The sequence below is a fragment of the Sarcophilus harrisii genome, chromosome 2 (genome assembly GCF_902635505.1).
Source record: "Sarcophilus harrisii chromosome 2, mSarHar1.11, whole genome shotgun sequence".
NCBI lineage: Eukaryota > Metazoa > Chordata > Mammalia > Dasyuromorphia > Dasyuridae > Sarcophilus > Sarcophilus harrisii.
Window position 1 is genome coordinate 478,561,477 of NC_045427.1, and position 26,724 is coordinate 478,588,200.

At 44.4% G+C, this 26,724-nt stretch overlaps 2 protein-coding genes across 6 annotated transcripts in view; one reads left to right on the top strand and one right to left on the bottom strand.

Annotated features, from left to right (window-relative positions):
• Positions 1-21,234, top strand: part of LRSAM1 (leucine rich repeat and sterile alpha motif containing 1) — a 40,819-nt gene extending 19,585 nt beyond the window's left edge. For 2 of the 5 annotated variants that reach the window (XM_023494260.2, XM_031954677.1), the window contains exons 8-25: positions 1,802-1,923; positions 2,729-2,819; positions 3,420-3,550; positions 3,802-3,831; positions 4,899-5,021; positions 6,921-7,060; positions 7,994-8,038; positions 8,610-8,680; positions 9,839-9,938; positions 10,681-10,768; positions 11,613-11,687; positions 13,927-14,007; positions 15,895-15,990; positions 17,118-17,216; positions 18,005-18,136; positions 18,891-18,972; positions 19,512-19,657; positions 19,844-21,234. In XM_023494260.2, coding sequence (XP_023350028.1) covers positions 1,802-1,923; positions 2,729-2,819; positions 3,420-3,550; positions 3,802-3,831; positions 4,899-5,021; positions 6,921-7,060; positions 7,994-8,038; positions 8,610-8,680; positions 9,839-9,938; positions 10,681-10,768; positions 11,613-11,687; positions 13,927-14,007; positions 15,895-15,990; positions 17,118-17,216; positions 18,005-18,136; positions 18,891-18,972; positions 19,512-19,657; positions 19,844-19,969 — 1,778 coding nt within the window. In that variant the 3' untranslated portion in view covers positions 19,970-21,234. The remainder of the gene's footprint in view (positions 1-1,801; positions 1,924-2,728; positions 2,820-3,419; positions 3,551-3,801; positions 3,832-4,898; positions 5,022-6,920; positions 7,061-7,993; positions 8,039-8,609; positions 8,681-9,838; positions 9,939-10,680; positions 10,769-11,612; positions 11,688-13,926; positions 14,008-15,894; positions 15,991-17,117; positions 17,217-18,004; positions 18,137-18,890; positions 18,973-19,511; positions 19,658-19,843) is intronic. The other 3 variants (XM_031954678.1, XM_023494261.2, XM_031954679.1) reach the window with 3 other exon arrangements.
• A 1,445-nt stretch (positions 21,235-22,679) lies between these two features.
• Positions 22,680-26,724, bottom strand: part of NIBAN2 (niban apoptosis regulator 2) — a 96,078-nt gene continuing 92,033 nt past the window's right edge. Inside the window, exon 14 of the mRNA XM_031954676.1 lies at positions 22,680-26,564. Within this exon, the coding sequence (XP_031810536.1) occupies positions 25,909-26,564 (656 nt within the window). The 3' untranslated portion in view covers positions 22,680-25,908. The remainder of the gene's footprint in view (positions 26,565-26,724) is intronic.

The window sequence follows — 26,724 nt, forward strand, 5'->3', positions numbered from 1 at the left end:
CAAATTGCTCTCCAGAATTGAATCATTTCACAATTTCACCAACAGTGCATTAGTGTCCCAATTTTCCCACCTTCCCTCTGACATTTATTATAATCTTTTCCTGTCATCTTGGCAAACTGATAGGTGTGAAGTGGTACTTCAGGTATCCTAATTTGCATTTCTCTAATCAGTAGTAATTTAGAACATTTTTTCATCTAAGAGTCATTTTTTATAGCACAGTAATGTGCCATTCCATTTATGTATTACAGTTTGTTTAACCATTCCCTATTGTGTGGTTATCTACTTTGTCTCCATGTTGTTACCATGTTTGTTGTTACCATGAAAAGTAGTGCTCTACATATTTTGGTATATTTGGAGCTTGCTTTTTATCATTATTTCTTTGATGTATGTACCTCACAGAGGAATCCCTAGTTCAAAGGGTAGAAGCATTTTTAAAAAATTATTTATTTATTTATTTTTAATTATAACTTTTATTGACAGAGCCCATGCCTGGGTAATTTTTTAAAATAACATTATCCCTTGCACTCACTTCTGTTCCGATTTTTCCCCTCCCTCCCTCCACCCCCTCCCCCAGATGGCAAACAGTCCTATACAAGTTAAATATGTCACAGTATATCCTAGATACAATATATGTGTGCAGAACTGAACAGTTCTCTTCTTGCACAGGGAGAATTGGATTCAGAAGGTATAAATAACCCGGGAAGAAAGACAAAAATGCAAACAGTTTACATTCATTTCCCAGTGTTCTTTCTTTGGGTGTAGCTGCTTCTGTCCCTCCTTGATCAATTGAAACCGAGTTAGATCTCTTTGTTGAAGAAATCCACTTCCATCAGAATACATCCTCATACAGTATCGTTGTTGATGTATATAATGATCTCCTGGTTATGCTCATTTCACTCAGCATCAGTTCATGTAAGTCTCTCCAAGCCTCTCTGTATTCATCCTGCTGGTCATTTCTTACAGAACAATAATATTCCATAAAATTCATATACCACAATTTACTCAACCATTCTCCAATTGATGGGCATCCACTCATTTTCCAGCTTCGAGTAGAAGCATTTTAATTACTTTATTTTCTTAATTCCAAAATGTTTCCCACAGTGGTCAACTCATAGCTCTAGCAGAAGTAAATTAACATGCCTGTCTTGCCACAACTCCTCCAACACTAATAATTTCTATCTTTTGTCTACTTTGCCAATTTGCTGGGTATAAAGTAAAATGATTTTCATTTATCATACTGTCGTTAGTGATTTTGATCCTTCTTTCATATGGTTACTAATAGTTTGCAGTTCATCTTTTGAAAAATATTTGTTCATGTCTTTTGGCCCTTTCTCTTTTAGGGAAAGGTTTTCAGTATTATTTTTGTTTTTTTTAATTTTCTGTATTTCATGGATAGCAAACCCTTAGAGATATTTGATACAAAGATTGTTTTTCCTCAGTTGAACATTTCCCTAATCCCCACACAGGTTTTAATGACTTTTCAAATCCAAACTATTTTGATATGGGGGTAGATGGGATTGGAAGTCAGGTTTGGGGGACTCGGCTTTTTACTCTTTTTTCAGTGCTTGATCAAAGGTATGTTGCTTCTCCATTTAGAGCTTTAGTATTTCCATTTAGGGCTATCAACATTGTTTAAAGGCTGAAGTTCACGTTAAATGTATTGAATGTTTTGGGATAAGTGACAGAGGATTCCATGGGAGCCCCTGAGATGTGTCAGGCCCAGGGGCTTTATTCAGATGTGTTTAATGGTAATCAGTAAGTAGTTTGAGCACTGAGCTGTGTGCTTGGGATTTTTCCATAGATAACAAACTGAAGGATCTACCTGACACTTTGGGGGAACTTCGTAGCTTACGAACTCTTGACATCAGTGAAAATCTGATACAGAGACTGCCTCAGATGCTGGCTCATGTCCGGACCCTAGAGGTAAATTAGAGCCATGTTCATCACAACTTGTACTCCATTTGTTTTTATCCATGAACAAAGTGGACAGCTCTTTCTTTTAGGAAAATAAATCAAGAAACAAGTTTTTATTAAGCACCTACTTTGTGCCAGGCACTGTGACAGACATCAAGAATGCAGTGACAAAATGAAACAGTCCCTGTGCTCAAGGAGTTTACAGTCCTTAGGGGAGGGAACATATATACATATAAATATACACAAAATGAACACAAAGTAATTTGGAAGGGGAGATTGTAGCAGGTAGTGGGGGTGAATGGGGGAGCAAGGCCTCTTATAGAAAGTTGATTTTCAGTTGGGTTTTGAAAGAAACTAGAAATTCTGAGGCACAGAAATAAGGGAGGAATGCATTCTAGGCATGGAGGACTGCCTATGCAAATGTATAGAGTTTTAATTGTGAGGAACAACAGCAGGAAGGTCAGTTTGTTTGGGTCGTAGAATGCTTGAAGGGGAGTAACATATAGTGAAGCTAGGAAAGTAAGTGAGGGCTTTGGCAGGACTCTAAATGCCAGACGTGAGTGTATCTTTGATTATAGCGTTAATAAAAAACAATAACTCTAGAATTTATTGAATAGAGGAGTGTGACATGAAATGAAGAGACAGTCCCAAGAGATGTTCTTCATTGGTAGAGCAAAGTTTCTCTGTCTTTCTTTTTTTTTTTGGGGGGGGGAAGGGGGAGTTCTAGGGAGCTAGCTTCAGGCTGACAAATATTGGAAGAATGGAAGAAATCAGGTATGTTGGAGGCTTTGTTTCTATCTCTGATGTTTTGCAGACTCTGAGCCTTGACGCTGCATCCATGGTTTACCCCCCGGAGGATGTGTGTAGTATGGGTACCAAGGCCATTCAACAGTTTCTCTGCAAAGGTAAAAATTGACGGTTTGGTTTCTGGTGCTTTTATCACTCCTTGAAGCTCTCAAATATGAGTATAGGCATAAGACAGGAAATGAGACATGTCCAATATTTTCTTTGAGTCCTTTTGCTGTGTTTTATTCCCTTGATGGCCAGATGCCAAGGGTTTTGTGCAAAATCACAAGTTCCTAGCCCAGATCCTTTCCAGCTCCCTTCAGGTGCCTTGTCTCCCTTCTTCTCAGATACTCATTGTCCCACCCACTGTCTATTCCAAATTCAAATACTCTCAATAATTGTTTTAGTCTTGAGCTTCATCTGCTTCTGTTATCCATATTGATATTCCCCTCCATTAGCAAAATTGGGTCCCTGTGTTTTTTTTTGTGGTGTGTGTCTTGTGTTCTTTTCAGTCCAAGGACATATGTTCTCAGGCAAAGAGGGCTGAGTGATCTCAATGGGAGACTTGCATTTGTCAGAAAGATTTTTCTGAGTAGAAAATGAATCCATCTTGGATAATAGAAACGTGGTGGGATAGGATGTTTAGCTTCAAGACCAGCTGGGCGCTCTGGTTTGGCCTTTGTTGTCATTTTGATAGACCTCGCTCTGCTCTTTTTCAGAATGTGGGCTTGAGTACTACCCACCCTCCCAGTACTTGCTCCCAGTGTTGGAAAGAGATGGAGGAGAGACTTCGGTGGATAGTACTGATGGACTAATTTGCAGCTATGTAAAGGAAGAGACTGAGTGGCAGGTGAGGGTTAGCATGCTGATTCAGAGACACTTCCCTTCCATACCTAAATATTCAGGGGGCTAATGGCCTTCGGCCACACCTGCCAAAAGGGTTCATGGCAGAAGCCCTAGTGCTGGTTGATTTTGTCGTGAACTAATTCCTTCAAGTTTTCAAATCCTGCTTTAAAGCTGAGCCTTAGATGGATCTGCTGTGGTCCTTGTACCACAACTCCCCTTCTTCTCAACTGCTATTTTTTTTTGTTTTTTTTTCAGAATAAATTCTTAGATTATGAGAAGAGAAAGGTGAGCAAGCATGCAGAAGTCCTATGTCTTTGAAAAATGGAAGCCTGAAAAAAACAGGAGGGTTGAGGTGGACATGTAGAAAAACCCAATGTTTCATTCTCTCTGAGAAGAGATGATTTTCCTTTTTAGAAATAATAACTGTCTTTGAAAAAAATTGGCAGTCCCCTTCTTCTGTGCTATCTTGCTGGTTTGGCAACAGAGAAGATAAGGAGTGCTGATTTTGGACCTGGTATCAATTCCTGATTCTGATATTTACTAGCTATGGTGCTGTGGGCAGGTCATACTCTTTCAAGTGTTCCTTTTCTAATCTGCAAAATAAGTGTACTAGCAGCTGTAGTATTCAGACAATATAGTGTATGTTAAATGTTCTGTTAAGTTTTAAAAATACATAAATATTTGCTTTATTATCATTGCTGTTTACCCTCATGGTGTCTTTAAAGGGGGAGCTAAGCTATATTGGCCCCAGTCTACACATAAACACTGAGAAGAGTTTTTAAAGGAGTGGGAGAGCTAAGCTGTATTGGCCACAGTCTACACATAAATATTGAGAACAGAGAAGATGGTCTATCTCCTGAAGAAGTGTAATCCAAGTCCTCTTATCAGGCAGGGCAGAAAAGGTTTCCTACGCAGACCAGATTTAGCCTGGCCCTCTGCTAAAATAAGCTGTGACTGTTTGAACCAAGAAGCTGATACACCACCCAAACCAAGTATTTCTATCCCCTGCAGACTTTTTATCTCTCAGTAATTCTTTAGAAGTTGGGTTGTAAAAGTGTAGGTATTATTTTTCTCCTGTAGTTTTGGCTTTTCCCCTGATCTTTTCTTGGGTACGAAAGAACTAGGACAGGTGATGTGTTAGGTTTTAGCTTGGTTTTCACAGGGTGGAGCATTAGCCATTCTGATTCACAGCCCCAGAAATTCCCTGTGTCTGTCACCTACTGCCAGGCACTGCCACACTTAGCAAGAGAGATTTAGGCTTGGGGTTTGGTCTTCTCTATGTTGACCTCCAGGGGGGGCAGCTCGTTTCATGTTCTTGCCATGATCCTTGCCATGAATCTCTTTTCCCTCAGGAACAGAAAATGCTGGAGAAATTAGAATTTGAACGTCGCCTAGAAATCGGGCAGCGGGAACACGCCCAGCTCCTCCAACAAAGCAATATTCAAAAGGATGAGATCCTGCAGACCGTCAAAGAGGTATGTCACAAATGAGCAGGACCAGGAGATCATTATATACTTCAACAACAATACTAGATGATGACCAGTCCTGATAGATCAGGCCATCCTCAGCAACGAGATCAACCAAATCATTTCTAATGGAGCAGTAATGAACTGAACTAGCTATACCCAGAAAAGAACTCTGGGAGATGACTAAAACCATTACATTGAATTCCTAGTCCCTATATTTATGCACACCTGCATCTTTGATTTCCTTCACAAGCTAATTGTACAATAATTCAGAGTCTGATTCTTTTGTACAGCAAAATAATGTTTTGGTCATGTATACTTATTGTGTATCTAAGTTATATTTTAATATATTTAACATCTACTGGTCATCCTGCCATTTAGGGAGGGGTGGGGTGGGGTAAGAGGTGAAAATTGGAACAAGAGGTTTGGCAATTGTTAATGCTGTAAAGTTACCCATGTATATATCCTGTAAATTAAAGGCTATTAAATAAAAAAAAAAAAAAAAAAAAAAAAGAGGTATGTCACAGCCAGGATTGGGAGGAGCAGACAGTAGTTGCTGTTAGCATGGGGCTGGCCAGGCTCCATTGGGTCTCCTGAGACATTTTTGGCAGGGAGGGCATTGTGCTTATGTGACCAATTTCTGGAGACTAACCCCTCTTTCCCCTCTGCAATCCATGTTTGCCCTGGCCTAGGAATTCCAGATGACTAAGAGAGAAGTTCTGCTTTTGTGGCATGGAGGACTCTCTGGGTGACTTTATTTCCCAAGGCTTAGACTGTGCCCAGGACTGACTTGAGACCACATCTCTCTCAGTTAGAGGCTTGATTTAGTGTGGAGGGAGTGATCCTGCCATGTTTGGCTGGCAGTGTCATTAGTCACATCAGTCAGAGATTGTAACTTGATCAGATTTCCCGATCTCTCTCCCAAGCAGGAGTTTATTTAAACACATTCCAAACTTTTTCCCCATCTGTGACATCGTGGGGATTGCTTCCCCAACCCTGTGTGATTCTGACATGGGATGAGGGTGTGTAGAATGCTCTGAGTTCTGGATTTGGAGTGGAAGAAGCTGCTGTGAATCCTGACTCTGCTTGGTCATCTGCGTGACCTTAAGTTGCTTCACCTTTTCAGGTTCTCAGTTTCTTCATTACAAAGTGGTGGCGGGGGAGCACTCAAACCCAGGTTGATTTCAATGACCAATCTTGATAATGCGTGTGAAGTGGGAGAAGACTGATGTTTCACACTTCTCCCCTCTTGGGGGATTATGTGGCTCCCATATAGTTATTTGGATCTTAGACGTTAAGCTGGAAGGGGTCATCCAGTCACATCCTCTCATTTTACAGAGAAGGAAACTGAGGCACTGAAAAACAAATCATCTTTTCCAAGTCTCATAGTTAAGTGGCAAAGTCAGGATTCCCTCCCTCCCCCCAAGGTGTCTGACTTCAGTGTGCTTTCATCCCACCACCCTGTTTTATCTGTCATTTTTACTCAACTATTTTCTTTGGTACAGTGTTCAGTCAGATAACACCACTTTGGGAAACAATTAGAGTAAAAAAGAAAAGGCACTGATAAAACTTGGGAAAAAAATAAGTTAAAACCAAAGAGGGAGTTAAACCAAATCATCTAAAGTCCTTTCTGAGCCCAACTCCTGCTGAGGTGCTATCAATCTCTGGCGGAGCACAGCAGAATTCTAGATCATCTCTTCCCCTGCCATTGTTTCCTTTAAGCAGTGTGAGATCTCCCCAAAGGACAGGGATTTGTGAACACAGAGACATTTATGTGCTTCTTTATTTCAGTCCTTCCCTCATCCCTAACCCTAAAAGCAACTGCATCTCAACTTATGGAGGAATGGGAGCTCACACTCCTTGGATTTTCAAGCTTCTCTGTCTCAAGTGCTCTGCTTTCTGCTACAGGAGCAGTTTCGGCTGGACAAGGGCCTGAGTGAACATCAGCGCTACCTGGATGGAGAGCGTCAGCGTCTGCAAGAACAACTGAAGCAAACAGAGCAAAGTATCTCGAGCCGGATTCAGAAGCTTCTTGAAGATAATCAGAAGTAAGTCTCCCGGGCTCCCAGAATCCTATTTCTCATATCCCAAAATATCTCTCATCAGGATTTATGGATGCCTAAGATTCTGCCATTCAAGATGCATTCTTTGGGTGAAGGCATTAACCCTTTAAAATGCATTTGCCTCAGAAGAGTTTTATATCATTATCATTGTAGAGCGATTTATTCATCAGGGCTTTTCCAAAGTGACTGCTAGCTGACAGCAGAAACTGTAGGGAGTCTAGGTTATCATAAAGACAGTGGACCCTTGAGACAAAATGAGGTGTTCTGGAGCATGTCACAGCATGGGGAAAGGAGGAACCTCAGAAGACAAATTTTCTCTTTTTCAACGTTTTGCTGAGAGTTAGCTTTGCCTTGTCTCCTTTAGGAAAAGTCTTTTTAAAATTTATTTATTTATTTATTTTTACCTCAATAGTATTTTATTGTTTCAAATACAAAGATAGTTTTCACAGTTTGTTTTTGTAAGATTTTATATTCTAAATTTTTTCCCTCCCTCCCCTCTTCCCAAGATAGCAAACAATCTGATATGGGTTAAATATATGTGCAGTCCTTTTAAACATATTTCCATACTTGTCATGTTGTGCAAGAAAAATCAGACCAAAGGGGAAAAAAACCACGAGAAAGAAAAAGCAAACAAACAAAAAAAGATGAAAATATGCTTCAATCCACATTCAGTCTCCATAGTTCTCTCTCTGGATATGGATGGTAATCTCCATCCCAAGTTTATTGGAATTGTTTTGAATTACCACATTGTTGAGAAGCGCCAAGTCCATCACAGTTGATCATCACATAATTTAGGCAACAAGTCTTTATTGACTAAGTATCCAGTCCTGGTGCCTCAGGTATCTCAGGGATACAAGAGCAGGTTCTTGCAAAAATAAAGTGATCTGACTTCAAGGAGCCTTTTGATCTTTTCCACAGACAAAGGAAAAATTCTGAAATCTTGAAGTCACTAGAAAATGAAAGGTAAGTGTTTAGCTTAACAAAAGCTTGTTGGAACTAACTTAGGGCAAGTTGTTCTTTTTCCCTTCCTTTCTTCTTTACTTTTGATGAACTGTGAAAATTAGCCTTTTACCAAAAAAATTTCCCAAAGTAGGGGGTTAGATGTCTACTTTATTTTATCCACTACTGAGAATCCATTTCCCCTGGGAAATGATTATATTAGAAATTACTTACTATCTTCAGATTGTTTTAAAATACCCACTAAAAATTTATGTTCTTAGATCATCTGGATTCCCAAAATACTATCAAGAATCTTCCACTACCATTTCAACTGTTACCATTAATCCACACCAACATCTGACCCTCTCCATCATTAGTAGTTATAGTTAATTGGCAGGGTCTTCCTTCTGTCCATGAGTTAATGCACTTTTCCTACTTGAAAATTGACTCTTCAGCACCTCTCATTCCCGAAGGGAATTAATTACCGATGGAGCTTTGAGAATGTAGGTGCTTAATTAGGATGTCCAATGAGCATCTTCATCTGATGTAACTAGATTTGATATTATATTTCTTTGAATGAATATAAACTTTCCAGGATAAAGATGGAACAACTCATGGCCATAACCCAGGAGGAGACTGAGAATCTACGCCAAAGAGAGATTGCTTGTAAGTTTTAGAGGCAGGCGGTGAGTCCTTTATTGCTACAAACATTGGTTACATGGAGTATAGAAAGATTTTATGTTGGGCAACTGACAGAGATTTACTTAGCAAATCTATGATTGTTGTTTATATTCTGTGTTCTAAGGCTGATTAGTTTCCTCTTTCCGTCATCTCCTAGGGAGATATAACCTACTCTTCATTATTCAGGGTAATGGGGGAAAGCCTACACGTGTCAAAATCCTGGTTAATTGAAATAATATGCAAATTGTGCATTAGGAATTAGTCTAAGGAAATGAGGCAACTACTTTATGTCTAAAATACTAATTTTTCAGTTTAGAATCCAGCATCTAGCCTAGTTTTGTTCAGCCAGAACGTGGTATTATATATTGTTAATATTTTCAAATTTGTAAGCAATAAAGGGGAGAAGAACAGTATAATCCTTTTAAAATAATTACTTTTTTTGGAGTATCTACTTCTTGATTTCTTGCTCCATGTTGTCCCATTGGAGCTATTTCAGGTTTAGGTTTTCTGAGGGCAATGATGCCTTAAAATTCTCTCTATGAAGTGTTCTTACTGGAATAGGTCCATCCTCTTGTTTGAGGCAAGCCAGTAGGTTTGGTCCAGAGAAACTTAAATGTGGGGTCTGGAAAGAGTTTGGGATGACTTAAGGACAGGGATGTGATACTGGTTAATGTATATATACTTTTCTAGGATACTTAGAATTTTGGGGACCAAGCAGTTTTTAGAAAACAATTAACCTGGCTTTCCTAAATACTATATTTATTAATGTATTCCACCTCTATTTTGGGATTATCCAGATAAATATTATGTGAATTATGTAACAGGGTAGGTCTTTGGGAGTTGCTGAACAAGCTGAACAGCTGATAAGGTTAGAACTCCTATGACCAATGTGGAAGTATGTTTAAAAGGATTGAAACCTTTTTCAGATTGCTTTGCTGTCTTGGGAAGGAGGGAGGTAAAGAAAGGGCAGAGGTAAAAAAAAAAAAAAAAAAAAAAAAAAAAAGGATATTTTGGAATGTTGAAAATTATCTTTACATATATTGGGAAAAATAAAATACTATTGAGAAAACAGTGTCCCAAACCCATCCTGAAAGATGACCAGTCTTTGACCAGACTGTGACCAGTCTTTGATGTTTTCCCCAGCTGCCATGCAGCGGATGTTGACGGAGAGCTGCAAGAATAGATTCATACAAATGACCTATGAGTCTCAAAAGCAAAATCTGGTTAAGCAAGCTTGTTCCAGGTAAGATCTGAAGGAATGCTAGACCTGTTAGAAAGTGATGGGGCTGGGCAGGGCAGGGGAATTGGGCAGTAGCCCACAGCTAGTGCCTGAGATGTCTGCATCCTCACTTCCATTCTCAAGCACAAACTCACTGTGGGATCTGAGATGTAGTGAAAAGAGCACTGGCCTTGGAGGCAGATGATTTAGATTCAAATTCCTGTTCCACTAGTTAGTGACAGGGTCATCCAAGCAAGCCATCTTTCCTCTCCAGCCTCAATTTCCTCACTTCTAAAAATGAAGATTGGATGAGCTAATTTTAAACTTTCCTTCCAGCTCAAAGTCCTGAGATCCCTTCCTTAGTGTTTGTATAATGGTACTCTAGTTGTCTGTCCATCCTAACTAAGCTGGTGGGTTGTGTGCATGACCGTGATATTTTTAAATCCCAGGAGTCCTTTGGAAACGACATACAGTTCTAGGAGTGGAAAGTACCAAAGGAATAGGTGGGGTCATATTCTTCCTAGTTTTTAGTAGCACTTCAGAGTCTGAGGTTAGTAAACCAGCCAGATCAGTCAAGGCAGACAGGTAGGGAAACGAGGCCTAGGGAAAGCCTGAACCATATGGCCAACATTTATAGAGAAAACAGAAACCTAAATTTTTCCCTCTCTGCTAGAGGGAAACACAAGTGCAATTTCTTTGACTTGTATGGACTATTTTTTCATCTCTTCTTTTTTTCCTATTTGGATTTCACCTGTCTTTCTTGCAGCATGGCCCAAATGGATGAAAGATTCCAGCAGATCCTGGCTTGGCAGCAGATGGATCAGAACAAAGCCATCAGCCAGATTTTGCAGGAGGTGGGTTGGGGAGCTGAGCAGACAACTGTCACCTGGAGCTTGGAAGTTGGCCCAAAAAGGAGGCTGGAGTTCAGAGCTCTGGTGAAAGCTCCTAAACTGCCAGAAAGCTAAGCTTCATGCTGGTCTGTTAAGAAGGGAAAAAATTGTCTTCCAAAGGAAAGTCTTTTCTGAAGGATTTGGAAAGTATATGACTAAGAGTTTCACTGCTATACCTAAGTTAAACATCAGGGATGGAGAATCTACTAAAGGCCTCTGGATGGGCTTTTTTTATTCACTATCTTCACATGAATTCTGCCTTCTGCTGGGATGCTCTAGCTGACCCTTGTAGCATGGATGCTATCTGAGGTGCAGGCTTAGAATAGGAACAGTGAATTACAAACAGTGATTACTTATCCAAACACCAATTCAAAGGGCAGGAGATAGTAGGCTGTCCTTCCACATCCTCAAAGACTTACAAATTGGTCTCAAAAACTTCATAAGGTACTCTTTATACTCTCCTCCCTACCTCAGTCTCTCTCGTTCCCTTTTCTTTATACTTCTATCTCTTCTCTCTTTCTAAACATTTTTTCCCTTGTTTTTCTCTTCTTTTTCCCTTTTTGTCTTCCCCATTATGTATTTTAATATTAACTGTCTTAGTGAAATTGAAGGTCCCCACTTTGAACTTAAAAAGCTAGTGAATGAGCATTTTAAGTTTCTACAAGAAAAAAATTAAATTCTCTACTTTTTTTTTTTTTTTTTTTTTTTTTTAAATATGTGTCCTCCTCAATTTTTCTCTAGGCTTAAAAATCCTAAATGGAAAAATGGTTCTACCACTTGACTAAACAGAATGCAATCTCTTTTACAGAGTGAAATGCAGAAAGCTGCCTTTGAAGCCCTTCAACTCAAAAAAGATCTCATGCACAGGCAGATCAGAAACCAGGTGAGCTCCAGGTCACGAGAGGTAAACCCATTTGGGATTTCTAAAGATTGTATACACCCTCTCACTCAGCAGAGAGAAACCTTATCCCATTGCAGTTTTTTAACGTTTCAAGGGTCATCATGTTCAAGAAGGAACCTCCTTGTACTGTCTTGCTCTAGAGGGCAAGAGAATGGGGATTGTATAAGTTACAGGGAGGCAGTTTTCCAACCCAAATTTTATGTATCTAGAACTGTTGAGAAATCTAAGAGCTACTTTAATGACTCTTCAAAACTGTCAGTATTTGACAAGAGGTTAATGATCACTGGGATGTTGGCATGTTGTTCCATGACTTCTTAGTCCCGTCTACCTCTACGACGTAATATTTTATGATTCTACATTCATCATCACATTTTTTTTTTGTTTTTTTTTTCCAGGACTTAATTGGAAACATTTTTTAAAAGGTCATGAATTTGAAAGTATAACATAGATGGAAAGAGCATTGAAGTAGGAGTCAGGTTTCTAGTTGTGGCTCTGCCACTTACTCACTGGGTAACCATACTTGACTCAGTAACTTCTCAAGAATTCAGTTTCCTAATTTCTAAAATCAGTTGGAAGAGGGAATTTTTTAAATTAATTTTTTTCCAACAAACAAAAATTCCTCTTCTCTCCTTTCCTATTCCTTCCCCTCCATGATTAAAAGAAAACAAAACCTTTGTAATAAATGTGCATAACCAAGTAAAACGTTAGCCATGTTGAATTAGATCTCTAAGGTTCCTTTGAGCTTTCAGAGTCTGACTCTGTGGCTGACTAGAGGAAAAGAATAACGGCTCCCAGGGCCTGCTCCATATTACCTGTCTCCATTACCTAGCCTTTCACTCAATAACCTCAAAGCTCCCAGTCTAAAGGGAAGGGTAATATTCCTGAGTGAGCTTCCTCTGAATTAGTAAAGTTCACTGTGATACCAAGGGTAAGGCTGGTTAGTATCCCTAAACTCTTTATTGGCAATGAAGAACTGTTTGCTACCAGATGTTGTGTGGGAGGGAACTGCTCTGAAAATGAACCTGTCCATAATTGCAAAGCCCATCTGTTGTATAATATAAATGGTGAAGGCTCATCTCCTACATCATTCATGCCAACTTTTGCTGAGGTCCATTAGGTCTTCTAGTGAGCTGAGAATGAACTTCTTCATTCATTTAAAACTATCCACTGGGAAAATTCCAGAAATATTTTTGGAATTCATTCTGATGAATGAGGACTGGAGCTAGGAAATCTTTGCCATCCCTGTATATAGATATTGGAAAGAACACTGGGTATCAATAGAACTTTTAAAAAAAGAAAATGATGTGGGATAGAATGAGAGAGAAAGAAAGAACATTGGGTTGTAGTCCTGACTCTCTCCTTGATAACAAGGTATAACTGATTAAATGATTTTACTTCTCTGAACTGAGGTGCTGTAAAATAGGGATAGTGTCCTGCTGACCCCAGAGGGTTGCTGAGAAGATCACATGAGAACATGTCAGGGTGCTTTGTAAACTGCAAAGTGCAAGGGATTATTATTTGATTATTTGAAAGTTTCATTGCATCATCATTAAGCCTATCCAAATTTCACATCCTTGCATGACTTTTTGTTTTTCTGATATGACTTCCTTTTTTTTATTTACCAGTTTAATTTAAATTCCACATTGCCCAACATGAAGCTCTTTTGTGTGACTTCACATGGCTGGCTAGGGAATGACAAGTTAGGAGTAGTCTTGGCTGAATTGGACCCTCTGTCTCACTTTGCACTTCCCCTTTTGGCTTAGAGCTCTAAGCTTCCCCTTGGGGGCTTTGAAAGGAGACTCTTCCACTTTGAGAAATTGTAGGTAAGAATTAATTTGACATTCCAAATCAGCTGTCTCCTAGCAGTTTCTGAACTGGTGTCTTATAGGAAAAACCAAGAAACATTGTGTTTCTTAGCATAACACAAGTCTTTTCCTGGGAGGGACAATTTAGCTAAAATGGAAGTGCAGGATGGGTTTGACAAGTAGAGGGAAGGCTAGTAAGAGCCCCAGTAATAGTTCTGGGACATCTTTGCTGAGCAACAAAGGGAATACTTGGTTATGAGGTAATTACAAGAAGTTAGCAGAATTTCCATCATCCTGAAACTCCAGCCTCTCCCAGAAAGGTGGACTTGGAGCATCAGTTAGGGCTGTTTTCTACAGCAGAGTAAATCAATCCTTGGTAAACGTAAGTTAAAAACACTGTCTCATCTTCTGTTTAGATTAAGTTAATAGAAACTGAGTTATTGCAGTTGACACAGCTGGAGTTAAAGAGGAAAACCCTGGACACAGAGTCACTGCAGGTATGTAGGGTTCTTTGCTCTGGCTCCATCCCTTCCACCTGCAATGGGTCTTTCTTGGGGATCTCTCAAACTCGTGTGTTTCACTTTTGGCTTTCTGCAGCCTCCAAAGCAGTTCATGTGTGAGCTAGGAAGTTCTGTGGGAGAAAGGCCATTGAATGTCAGTGAAGAGCCCTGGGGACCAATCCCAGATCTGAACCAGTGTCACTGGACACTTTTGGCCAAGTCCCTTATTCTTTCTGGCGGAGGCCTCAGCTTCCACCTCTGTAAAGGGAGGGGGTTGGCCCAGACAGTCTCCAAAATCCTTTTCAGCTCTTTCTGTTATGAGATTTTGTGTTCTAGGGTCTCTTTCAATTCTAGCTTTCTGTGTTCTATGTGCTAAGATTTGATGTTCCAAGGCCCCTTCTAATACGCTGTAATGGCCCAAACCATGACTCATACTCAAGTGTAGGGAGATTTGGTGACACCAGGCAGGCAGGAAAACACCACCCCTGGTTGTTCTGACCCCTGTTCAGGCAGAGTTAGGATGGACAGCCTGTTTCTGGAAGGGCAGGAGTTGGGCAAGTTTCCATCTCAAAGCCCCTTCCCAGGGGACACTTCTGTGAATCTTCAGATGCTATAGAAATGTAAGTCATTGTCATGGTCATCTTGTGTTTCTTTTGTTTTAAAATGGAGCAGCCACTGGGTCCTCCATGTGTTTAGCTCATGCTTCTGGGCCTGCAGCTTTTGCTTACTTTGTTGCCATCCTGTCATGTGAGGGGAGAACTTTTTATGTTGGGGGGATGCGCTGGAGGAGAGGGAGCAGCAAAAGCTCAGGCCGGTCTCAAGGGATGTGACCCCTATGTCCCTTCTAAGGTGCACTTTACCCCAACAGCTGTCCTCTGACAGGAGAGCCCTCAAGTGCCCCATGCTCTCGGACTTGGACTTCCTTAAACTGTGACCAGACAACTAATCTTTTCACCTGTTCTATCTTTTTGTCCCTTTGAAAGCTGATCTTTATGTCTTTCTTCAGCATGGCCTCCAGGGAAATGCCTGGAGTAACCATGAATTCAAACTGTCCTTCTGAATCTTGTGCTTGGCCCTTCTGCCAGTTGTCAGAAAGTCCTTGTTGGCCCAACAGAAAGCACTTCAGAATAGGAGTCAGGAACCCTGGGTTCTAGGCCACACTGACACAGGCAATTTCCTAGCTTGGAACTTCAGTTTCCTCATCTGTCAGAGGAGAGGCTTGGACTAGATTATCTCTAAGGTCTCTTCCAGATCTAACATTTTATAGCTCTCTCTTCTTGAAGGGGAAGAGTGATAGAAGCAATTGATGTTCTAGGTGTTCCCATCCCAGCCTCAAGTGTGCTTGTTCCAGGGTCTTTTTTTAGCTATTTCCCAAGGGTTCACTTCTATGTATGAGAAGTGTGTGAGCCATGAGACAATTGCAACAGGTTCGCCTCCTATTTGCCTCTACTTACAGTCTTGCTCTACAGTCAAACTACATTGCCTGGTAATGCTGGCTTTTCTGTCATTTCTATTTAAGCCCATCGCTGAGACCCCCGTGTCCAGCTGTGGCACTCAGAGAAAGTGGGAGCAGCTGAGAATCCCAAAAAAGTAGGGATGGATGGGCTGCAAAAGGCCACCAAGACTCCCTGTCAGGACCTGGACCCTAGCTAGATTTCGGGGTAGAGCAGGGGCTACTGGGAGAAGGGACAGGTGAATGGGGTCACAACTCAGGAGACATGGCTGTGTCTGGTGTTCCTGTCAGCACTCCTTGTAATCTCTGAAGAAATGTCTGTGATTTCGGCTTCTGACAACACCCTCTAATTCCCCATGTATGAGTGGCTATCAGTCTGAGCCGGAGCATTTTCTTGCAGTGTGGAAAAGGAGTCTGTTTGTACATTGTAGGAAATGATCTCAGAGCAACGCCAGGCCCTCAGCTCCCTGCTGCAGCAGCTTCTCAAAGAGAAAAGCCAGCGAGAAGAGGAGCTCCAAGGCATCTTGGTGAGCCTCCCCCTTCGTTTGGATACCTCTGCGGGCCTGCCCTCTGCCCCAATAGCACTGCTCCCATGCACAAGGGCCTGAGTCCATCCTTTAGGATAGTGCCCAGGCTGGGTCAGAAGCACTGTAGAAAAAGTACACCAATCAAGATTGCCCTTAGCATTCACTTCACTTTTAACTTTTATTAACATCCTTGTTTTTTGTTCTTTACGTTACAGTCACTTCTCTGTCTACCCTTCCTCTTTTCCTTGCCAAATCCTCTTATAACAAAGAAAAATACTCACGCAGAACTGACCAACACAGCTGACTATGTCCACCTAGGCCACATTCAGTATCTGTAGTCTTGTGACTTCTTGGGTCAAACATTCATTGGATTTATCAAAATTGAGTTTTTGGGTAGGATTTATTTTCCTTGTTATTGTCATTGTTTCTTGTTTCTGCTTAATTTGCTCTGTACCAGGTCATGTAAAGCTTCCCACATTTTCCTGAATTTCTCACATTTATCATATCTTTGATTGAAATAACATTCATGGACCACAGTTTATTCAGTCCTCAAAGGGCTTCTGCTTTGTTTCTAATATTTTGCTCCTTCATGTTAATTTTAACCACATTTTCCTACAAAAAAATCCTTTCTCCAGAAATGATTGCATACTGACAGTTTGACTGGTTTGCATTTAGGTTGGTCAGAAATTTGAGGTGAGTAATTTTGGGATGATCCTTCAAGGAAAAACTACTCTGGACAAAGGAGCTATTTTCTTTTCAAAGAAATCAGGCGGATGCTTCCCTCTGGCTCCTTTTTGTAAAAGCCCAACCTGGTAATCCCTATGCCAGATATCTCTGTCAAAGTGCTGTTGTCCTCTCCTTCTTAGCTCCTCCTTTCTTACTTACAGACAAGCTAATGAAGTGAGCACAGTAAATTGAAGTAGAGCCTTCCTGTAACCTCTCCACTGCCAGAGTCCTCTCTGTTCACGCTATCCCAGGTCCCTATCTTGAATGAGTGCAGATATTTTTCTTACAAGCTGGAAAGATGAGTCCTTGAAAACATCTGATGACAGTTCCTTAGTGTTCCTTCTATGTCAAAAGATCAGTTAACGTCTTGATTTGGAACTAACAGCCTTCTTTCTTGGCAGCTGGAGATGGAAGCCAAGAATGAAACTACACAGGAAAATTACTGGCTGATTCAGTATCAACGCCTTTTAAATCAGAAGCCCTTGTCCCTAAAGCTTCAGGTAAAGACCAGCAATACCTGCAAATGGGGAGATTTCTTGTTCTAAGATCATGTTTCTCCTTATTTTTAAACGGCCACATTTGTCATTCTTTAAAGTGGGACTAGCCTCCCACTGTTGGTTCTTTGCAGCCAAGTCCTACTTGCCAACCTTGTCAGATCTTCGCTGGCAAGCTCAGGCAGTAATTGGATGGGAGGAGCAAAAGTTCCTTCTTAGATGCCTCTGTGGTAGTTTTCAGTGTTCTCTCCCAGAGGCCAAATTTGTGCTAGCCTTGCCTACACGTGCTAGTTTGCCTTCCCTTTGGCCTTGAGGGGCTGTCAATCTGTGTTTATTATGTTTATCATAATAGGAATTCTTTCCCTTTTATATGGGAAGTATAGACCTCACTGTCTGCTTCTTTAGGTTCCAGAATCCTTAATGGTTGTGTGGTATAAGCATTTTGAAATGGAATTTTTTTTTCTCTTGTTCTCAAAATGTGTCCCATGTGTGTTCTCAAAGAGTCAGAGGAGATTGGGGTCTTGGTTATGAAATGAAAATTTCTTCCCTTGCCTCTTCCATTTTTTTTGGTAGCCACTGCAAAATAAATGCCCCTTTGTGAACCAATTCAGAGACATAGACTCACAGGCCTCAAGTGTGTCCTGAAGCAGATTAAAGTGTAATAGGGAAAGATTTAACAAAATAAGTAAAAATACAATACAATATAGATGTTGTTAATTTGTGCTTTTCTAAGTCAGCATGATGTTTTAAGTTTAATATCACTTATCTAATTGGATTATTTTGCCTTTCCCCAGGAAGAGGGCTTGGAGCAGCAGCTGGTAACCCTGCTGAGAGAACTTGCAGCCGAACATTATCTGCCCATCTTTGCTCACCATCGAGTCTCACTAGACATGCTGAGCCACATGAGTCCCAATGATTTGGCCAATGTAGGGAATGGGATGTTGTGCAATTTGGGGAACGGGGAAGGCAGAGTAATCATTCTAACCCTGTCCTTATTCACCTTCTTCAAAAATTCTTAACCAGGCTTGTCGTTAAACAAGCGTATTATAGTTGTGCAGGGCTGCTTATCTGAATAAGATGTCTGTTGGGTTCTCCATGCCCATGGAATATACTTTAATCTAGTTTGGTAGATTCTGTGCTATCTCCTGAAATTACAAGCTTCTTAAATTCTACCAGAACCAAGCAAATCTGCATTCCTCCCTTTATCAGTGACCCACATCAGGCCTCTTTCTCCCAATTATTTACTCATACAACCTTTATATATCACCAGGAATCTCTGCTGTTCAGTCTTTTCCAGGACAGTCTGACTTTCCAGTTTTGTTAAAAGCCGTATGTTTCTGCATTGCCACATGAATTTCTGTCATGATGCAGTGGCTAGATTTAGCCCACAGGGGTCCTGTTTTAGCATGCTGGAAGCTTGGCCTTTTTGGTTGTACTCTGTATCCTCTCCATGCTTTGGGGAAAGCATTGCAGAAAGCCAGAACTGGGAGCAATGGTGTTTTCTAGGGTCGGGACTTAGACCAGAGAGAGAGGGCTATTCTGCATGAAGGGGCATCAATTCTTCTGCAGGGCTGTGGTCCCCAGGAGGAGCTTTCCAGCTCCCAGGCATGTACCCAGCTCCGATGAGGTAATCTTCAAGATCCCGTCTCACTCTGAAATTCTCTGTCTTCTTGTGTCCAGATGGGCATTTCTGAAACTGGCCTGCAGCATGCGCTGATCAGGAGAGCCCAGGCGCTGCTGGATGTGGCGAAAACATTGCCAGGTACCGACAACTGGGGAATCTGGAAATGAGCACATTACACTAACATTTCCCAAGAGAAAGCATCTGATATTACAGTGCCTTACTGATCTTGTTCTTCAGATGCCTGACTGCTGTTTGGTTTGGTGAACAAATAGTGGTTTTCATCTCCATTTTACAAAGTGGAAAATTGATTGTAGAATGAGTCAGGTCAGAAACTTCTTCGAAAGAGCTTTGATCAGAATCTAGGTTTTAGGTTCCTTGCACATTACTCTCCTATTACAGTGGTCGTCAACTAAGAACTTACATCCTCAGAAAAGTGGCTTAGAGCAGGCATCACTGGCCTGGGAGTCAGAAAGCTTGATCCTCTCTCCATTTAATTTTTTGTTGCTTCAGTCTCCTGACCTATAAATTGGAGCTCTGTTTTCTGCTCTTTACCTGTTACCTCTCACAACATTGTTAGGGTTAAGCGAGATCATAGATATGAAAGCACTTTGGGAATTGTAAATCACCTGGCACAACTGACAGTGAACATTGAGTGTGTCTTGTCTGGTTCAATGCAGAGTTGCTGCAGTCTGTTGAAGATGAGGGCCTGGAGGCCCCAGGACCTGCCACTGTAGAAGAGCCCCCTGAGGCTGTGACCCCAACAGCACCCCCTGCACAACTGGATGTGCAGGCTTCAGAATGTGTGGTGTGCCTAGAACGGGAGGTACGGGCTGGCCGACGCAGGGCAGGGGGGCCCAAGCACATACATCTTGGTCTTCAGTCCCACTTTATTGGCAATAAGCACAAAATGCCTTTATTCTTGTGGGAAATTATCTTTTTGCCTTGGGGTTTCTGGGAATGACTTTTAGCCTAGGAGGATGCTGATTTTATCCATTTCTCTAAACTTTAGGCCCAGATGATTTTCCTCAATTGTGGTCATGTCTGCTGCTGTCAAATCTGCTGCCAGCCCCTTCGAACCTGCCCACTGTGTCGCCAGAATATCGTGCAGTGTCTGCGTATTTACCGCAGTGGCTAAGCTGGGGAGTAGCCTGTTCTTAGACCCCAGAACGGCTCACCATTATTCCCTGACACACCAGGCTGCTGGTATAAGACTAGGGCCCTTGCTTCTCCTCCGTCCAACCCCCTATTAGAGATAGCATGTGGCCCTTTCCTCACAGCTTCCCTCCTCACCCGCTGGGAGGATGGGCTCTGATTGCCAAGCACTTTTTCTTCCTGGGATAAATAATTTGCTAATTTATACATGCTTCCTTCATCACCAGGCCCATGAAGAGGCTGGTTATACAGGGTGCTTCTAGAAACAGGAGTCAGAGGTATTGGGAGAGGAGATACTAAGGTATTCTCACCTCACAACAGGAGCAGAGTCCTTAACAGTTCCCACAGAGACTGAAGAACAGGGCCAGCTTACCTCTTCCCTTGCCTCTAGTAACAACACAGGAGCCTAGGACATTAGAACAGATTTAGGAGGTCAAGATTTTGAGCTATGGTGCCGTCACAAACTTGGGGTTTACTCCCACTATCAATATAGGTCTTTTCCTCAGGGTCTTAGAAGCCCTGCCTTATGTAGAACATAGAAAAGTCACTGGGGGAAAAAAGGGCTAACGATTCACTGAGACCTAGAGGAACTTTGGAGGCGAGACTCCTGGTTGGTCTTGCCCAGGGAGAGAAATGACATCCTTTGGCTGGCTGCTCTACATCTTTGCTTCAAAGACCCAGTGAAGGTTCGGAAGATCTCTCGGCCAGACTTCTGATTGGTCCTGACCAAATGAGGAAATGACATTGTTCTCTGTACGTCTGACCTTTGAACGTCTCTGCTTCAGGAGGATGCTCTCCTAGGCACGGACGGTGGATGCTGAAGTGGACAGGCAACCTCTGGGCTGTGGGCCCCTTGGGAGATGGTCAGTATGAGATGATTGAACCCTTGTCCAAAGTACATGGTGCAGGGTTCAGCCCAGAAAGGCCAACCTGCTCCAGATGAGGCTTGGGAAAGGGGTTGTTCCTGGAAGAAGTGAGGCTCCTCTGGAGACCCAGCTCTGTGCATTTGGGATACATCAAGGGAGTGGCTACCTACATTGCAGACTGATCACAGGCAGCCAACAGGGCTGCACCTGGAGGGAGGCAGGAAGGCACACCCAGCCCCATCCATTTCTCTTGTGATGCTTTGTTTTGTTCAAGTAGGTAGAGCTGCTATACTGTCCCTTGAACCTCTGCTCCCCAATGCAGTGCATGAGCAGGGGGTGAGCGAAGTCTCAAAACAAATAAATTTCCACCTTCCCACCCTCAGTGCCTGAGGTGTCTTTGTGTTGGTATACCCTGCTGTGAAAGTCCCGCTTAAGGAGCAAGTCAAGACCATTTTCCTTGTAGGAAAATAGCTAACAGCAAGAAGAAATCTGAGACAGAAGATGGGGAAAGAAGAAAAAAGGACCAGAGGTAGAAGGGAGCTTACAGACAGTGAGTTAAAATGGAGAAGTCTGGGCTCAGAGGGGTGACCTGGCCAAGGCCATTCAGGGCCAGAGCCAGGCCTAACACCTAACTGACTCCCCTCTTCCTTGGCCACATGTGAGTCCTGAGGGTGGGCTTAGCCTAAAAGGAAGAGGGGATGCCATCCTCTCTCCTGCCTCGGGGGAGTTGCCTGGAGGCCCCGGGGGCTTAACTTCAGGAAAGCCAGAGCAGAAGCAAAGGGCACAGACTGCTTAGGGAGGAGGGCAGGGCCTGAGGCCCAGGCTTCTGCAAGCTCAGAGAGTGGGACATCAGTGAGGGCCCAGACGCCGGGCTGGCCCCCTCGGTGGTTCCCTCTGACCTTAGTCCCCCCATGATCATTTACATGAGGTACCATTGATTCTTTGCATTTTTGGCCTTGGAGTGGAAGGAAGCCAGATGGTAAACCTGGTCTGTGGCCACCAGAGGGTGCCAGGCTCTCAGGATGTAGAGGCCTGGCCTCCAGGTGTCCGTTGGGCCTGCCCACAGCCGCAGTGCGGGAGGTGGGCACTGGGCGGGAGGAGGGGGGCGTCCCAGCTGCTCCTTCCTACCTCTACTGCCCTCTGGGAGGAGGAGCCACACTGCTGGGTTACCTGACATCCTGGAGGGAAGCCAGCCCCCGGCCTCCACCAAAGCCTCCCCATCTGAAGACAAAGGAAATAACCAACACAATTAGAAAATAAGATGATCTCCAAAGAAGAGGCGTCCTCTGAGATCTTCGTGGAGCCGGAGGGTCACAGATGTTACACATTGTGCTTTCTTGGTACATCACTTGTGCTTTTTTTTCCCTATTTTTTCCTTTTCTCTTTAAGAAAATATATGGGATAGCTCTCTGGGAGAGGGAAGGAAGGATAGTGGGCATGTAGAAAATATCAAAAACTTTTAAAAAAATGTAAGTAGATGGCCTCTTCCCAAGGGAGACACTTCATTCTTGGTTGATATACATTGCTCCCTTAGAAAGGCAGCTGGCACTCTCCCTGAAGCAGGGTTGGGGTTATTAAGCTGTCCCAGGAGGTGGTCTCCATTCATGTCTTGTTCACCAAAGATCCCCCCTCCCCCTAACACACACACACACACACACACACTGCTATACAGTTCCAGGCTCTGTTCTCACCACAGGTCAGATTCAAGACTTAGAACAACGGATGACCCGGCTTCCCCACCTGACCCTTCCCATAAAGACAGTTTACTGATCTTAGTATGTCTCATCCCTCATTCCCTTCTCTGAAGCAGCAGACAATGGAGCTGGCTTTAAATAAAGCATTTATTTAGTACAAGCATAAACATTTTGTATAATATTTTCAATATAATATCTTGAAGAGGCAGATTGGAAATAACCCAAGGGAAGGCACTTTAAGGGGGTCCTGAATGGTTCAGGCTGGACCCCCAGATAGAACAAGGAAAACAAAGTTTACAAGGCATTTCTAAAAACGGAATGTGTCTGTAGAAGAATCGGGTTAGATTCATAGTGTGCTTAGAAGGATCAGCTGTCCAGAGAGTTGATTCCAGGACCCTACATTCAGCACTCACTAGGCCACATGGCTTTGCATTGCCTTGAAGGGATCCTCTGGCTTCTCCCCATGTTCCCAAGATGCTTGCCCAGGATGGAAACGTGAACCAGCCCCTTACTTGCCCCCAGTCTCAGGAAGCTGGTTGCTCCAACACAGGATGTGATGGGTCTGGGGGAGGGAAGGGAGGGACTAAGGGGGGGAGGAGGAGAATTTCCTTCCCTGGCCTGCTTCCAAGCCACATCCTGAAGAAGCCAGTCTTTTCCTCCCCCGATTTTCTTCTCTATTAGAAGGGAAATATGATCAAATCACTGGTCACTGGTCAGGAGCTGTCTGCAAGTACAGATGAATTCTAGCACTGTTCACAAAGGACTGGCCATGATCTCACTCTTCCCAAATCCAGAGTAACTTTTCAGGAATAAGGGTCAGATAAAAATGGAAGTCAACTGCAGTGCCAAAAGTAACACACAATGATGTATAAAAAAGCCAGGCAGACTCGGACTGAGCGGACGTGGTGACTAAGGTCACCCATGAGGACACGGTATGTGGGCCAGGCCAAAGCTGATAATGAGGTCCTCCGAGTCACAGGCCTGAGACGCAGGCGTCTCGGCAGGAGCTTGGGACGCTCCGTCCATAAGCACTTAGCAGGTCCCTGTAGTGGTCAGAGAATCTACAGCTCCTCAAAGTCTGTGTGTGTGTGGATGAGGGAGGTCTGGGTATTGGGAAGGCATGGACCATTTTTTCAGATTAGCTGGGTATGGGGTGGGTGAAACACAGACAATCCCCCTACCCGAGCCCAACTCTTCGGTCTTTCCTCTTTTAAAAGGGCAATTGATCATGGCCAATGTTTTGATTTTTTTTTTTTTTTTAAAGGTGAGAGACTATGGCCTCTTCCCCATAAGAAGTAAGAATGCGTGGAGAAAGGGAAAGAAATGTAGAGACAGCCCCAAAGAACTGATCACATGTAAAACAAAACCCCTGATTCCAAAAATGGGATGAGGATGGTGCCGAGGCAGCTTGGTGACCAAGGGGAGCAGACATGGCAAGTGATTCTGCACTGTTTCCTCACTGCCTAACTCTGCCAGCATCACAATCCAGCTTCGTCCTCTTGGAGTTCCAGATTACGTCTGCCTCTACTTCCCTAGTCTAGGGCAGCCAGAATCTCCCCCCCCCCCCGCTCCAGATAGGGGACCCACCTACACACAGCCTTCGCCACTTTGCTATTCCTCCAGGGCAGCTGCTCCCCGGGCCCAACCTGGGCCCTTTCCCGAGATCCCACAGGCCAGACCCTCGGCATTCCCTTCTGGCTCTATTCCTGCTCACACCCTTACACGCCTGCCTGCCTATGCACTCCCAGCTCACCTCTCGCCTCCCTGGCAAAACCCCTTCCTCCCATCTAACACTTAAACCCTGACACTTCCAACCTCCCAAGTCATATGTTAACCCACCACTTCCACCACCGCCCCAACTGCAAGGACAACTGACAGTCACCTCGGGAGGAGACATCCAAAGCCCTCCTTTCTTTAGGATTCACACTGGATGATCTCTCTCCCCCAATCCTAGACCTACAGTTTCCTCCTGATACATTTTTATGGATTATTGGTTTCCTTAAGATCCATTAAAATGGACCAAGGGAATAACGTTTCTCCCTCCCACCTCAGACTGGATTCAACAAAACTAACTCCCAGAACTAGAAAGTCCTTACCCTGTCCATCCTGACCCCCTCCACATACAGCTCTGCCAGAGCCTGTCCCTCCTTACCCTGTGTATGTATGTGTGTGTGTGTGTGTGTATGAGAGTGAGTGTGTGTGTGAGTGTGTACCCAGAGTTAGCAGAGCTCGCTCCCTGACAGATCATCATCTCCTGGCAGCACTGGTCCCAATGAGGCAGGCGGGGGAGCTGATTCACATCAAACAGCAGTTGCCATGGCTATCATTGCACCTAGAAGTGCAGTGGACACTAAGGACATCACTCGTGGCCAGTCCCTCCAGCTGGAAACAGTTAAAGACCAGCGGCTTCCTGTGCTGAGGGAAAACACTCGAGGTCGGAGGAGAGGCTTAAGAGGGGGGCTCGGTGCTCACGGAAGCTAGATCAGCAGCCCCCCCCCCTCCACTGTCAGGGCCCACTTAGTGCTAGAACAGTGGATTCTAGAGCACTCTAACTTCTTTTTCTTGATCCTCTCCTACTCCTTTGGGAGAGAAAGGAAGTAGGAGAAAGGAAGGAAGCCTTTTATAGTGTGAAGGAATGGGCCAGAAGATAAGGCAGCTTAACTGCAACCTTTAGGATGGGACTGACAGCATGACGTCAGGCGGAGCTGAGGAGGGGTAGAGCCTCATCTGATCACTGCCAGGGGGAAAATGGGGGCACCAGTTTCCCAGACTCTCACACCTGCCCCTGCCCAGCAGACAAGGGAAAAGCTTGACGGTGAGTCTGAGGCCGTGGTCAGACGCTGCCTCCTGCCTCCCTTCCTTTCAATCTCTAACAGAAAAAGGGACGTGGGGGTTGGTGAAGGGGCCGAGAGGCGAGCCAGGCTTGTGTTTCACTTACGAGTTGCCCCCCAACCTGACTGATGGGAGCAGGCCCTCTCTCACATGTGTGCACTGATATATAAACACCTATGTTCATGGAAAGGCAGAGGGAAGGGATGAACCTCGGGGGAATCTGAAAAGAATCGTGTGCTGGCGTCTGCCCTGACGGGGGCTGCTCAGCAGGGTGGCTCCCATTTCCCCCTCACCCCTGTTCTTGAACAAGACATGTTTACTACACTGCTGAGGACAGCCCCTGCCCCTGCCCCTGCCCAGCCTGGCTGGCTTCCATGCCGCAGTCAGTCAGATTCCGGGGGACCAGCAGTGCGGGGGCCCACTGCTGGGGCAGAGGGATGGGGGGGTGGGGGCTGGGGTAGCTAGGGCTTCACGTCGTGCACACACCTGACTAGAATCCAGAATCCACGGGTGGGAGGAGAGGCTCTGGCCTAAAACTCAGTCTGCACACCCGTGCTGTCCTCTGTGGTGGTCTGCACATAGGGGTGACCGCCCTGGCCAGACACCTCTTCCCCGGTCTCCTGGTCACTGGGCTTGGGGTGATCGCCGTCCGCTGCTGCCTCGGGGCAGGGGCGGTGGGGGGGACTGGCAGGAGAGACGGCCTCCCCGCCAGGGGTGCTCGGCGCTGGCTCGTGGTGGGCGTTGAGAGGAGATGCTGGTTGGCTGGGCCTCCTCTCGCTCTCGGGCTCCGGGGGCTGGGGGCTCTCTCTGGGGGATGTGCCGTTGGTGAGGGGCTCGGCAGGGGACTGCGGGCTGTCCACCTGCAGCTCCTGCACCAGCAGCCCCCGCAGCTCGGAGACGCTTTCTGGGGAGGCGGGGTGGGGCGGCACACCTGGGGACAGCGCCTCCGGGCTCGGCTCATAGGGCAGCCCGGCCTCCTCGTCGTGGATCACAGACACGACCTGCTTCGCCCGCCGCCTCTTCTCCGCGGACAGGTCTGTCTCCCCGGGGCTGCCGCTGCTGTACTCCTCCCCCCAGTCAATGGGGACGCCCTCGGCCAGCAGGTGGAGGTTGGGGTCGCTGTTGTGCATCACCATGCTGTCTCGGTAGAGATTGTGCTTCCGCTGCACGGCTGCCTCCTTCACAGCTGCAACAACAACATGGGGGTTACCGGTCAGGGATCACTCATGTCCTCCCGCTGCACAGCCAACAGCCGCACCGGGCACCCAGGCGAAGGACATGGACAGTGCGCCAGGTGAGAGACCAGGGCTGAGGCCAGGAGGGGCTCCGGGGGTCACGCTCCCAAC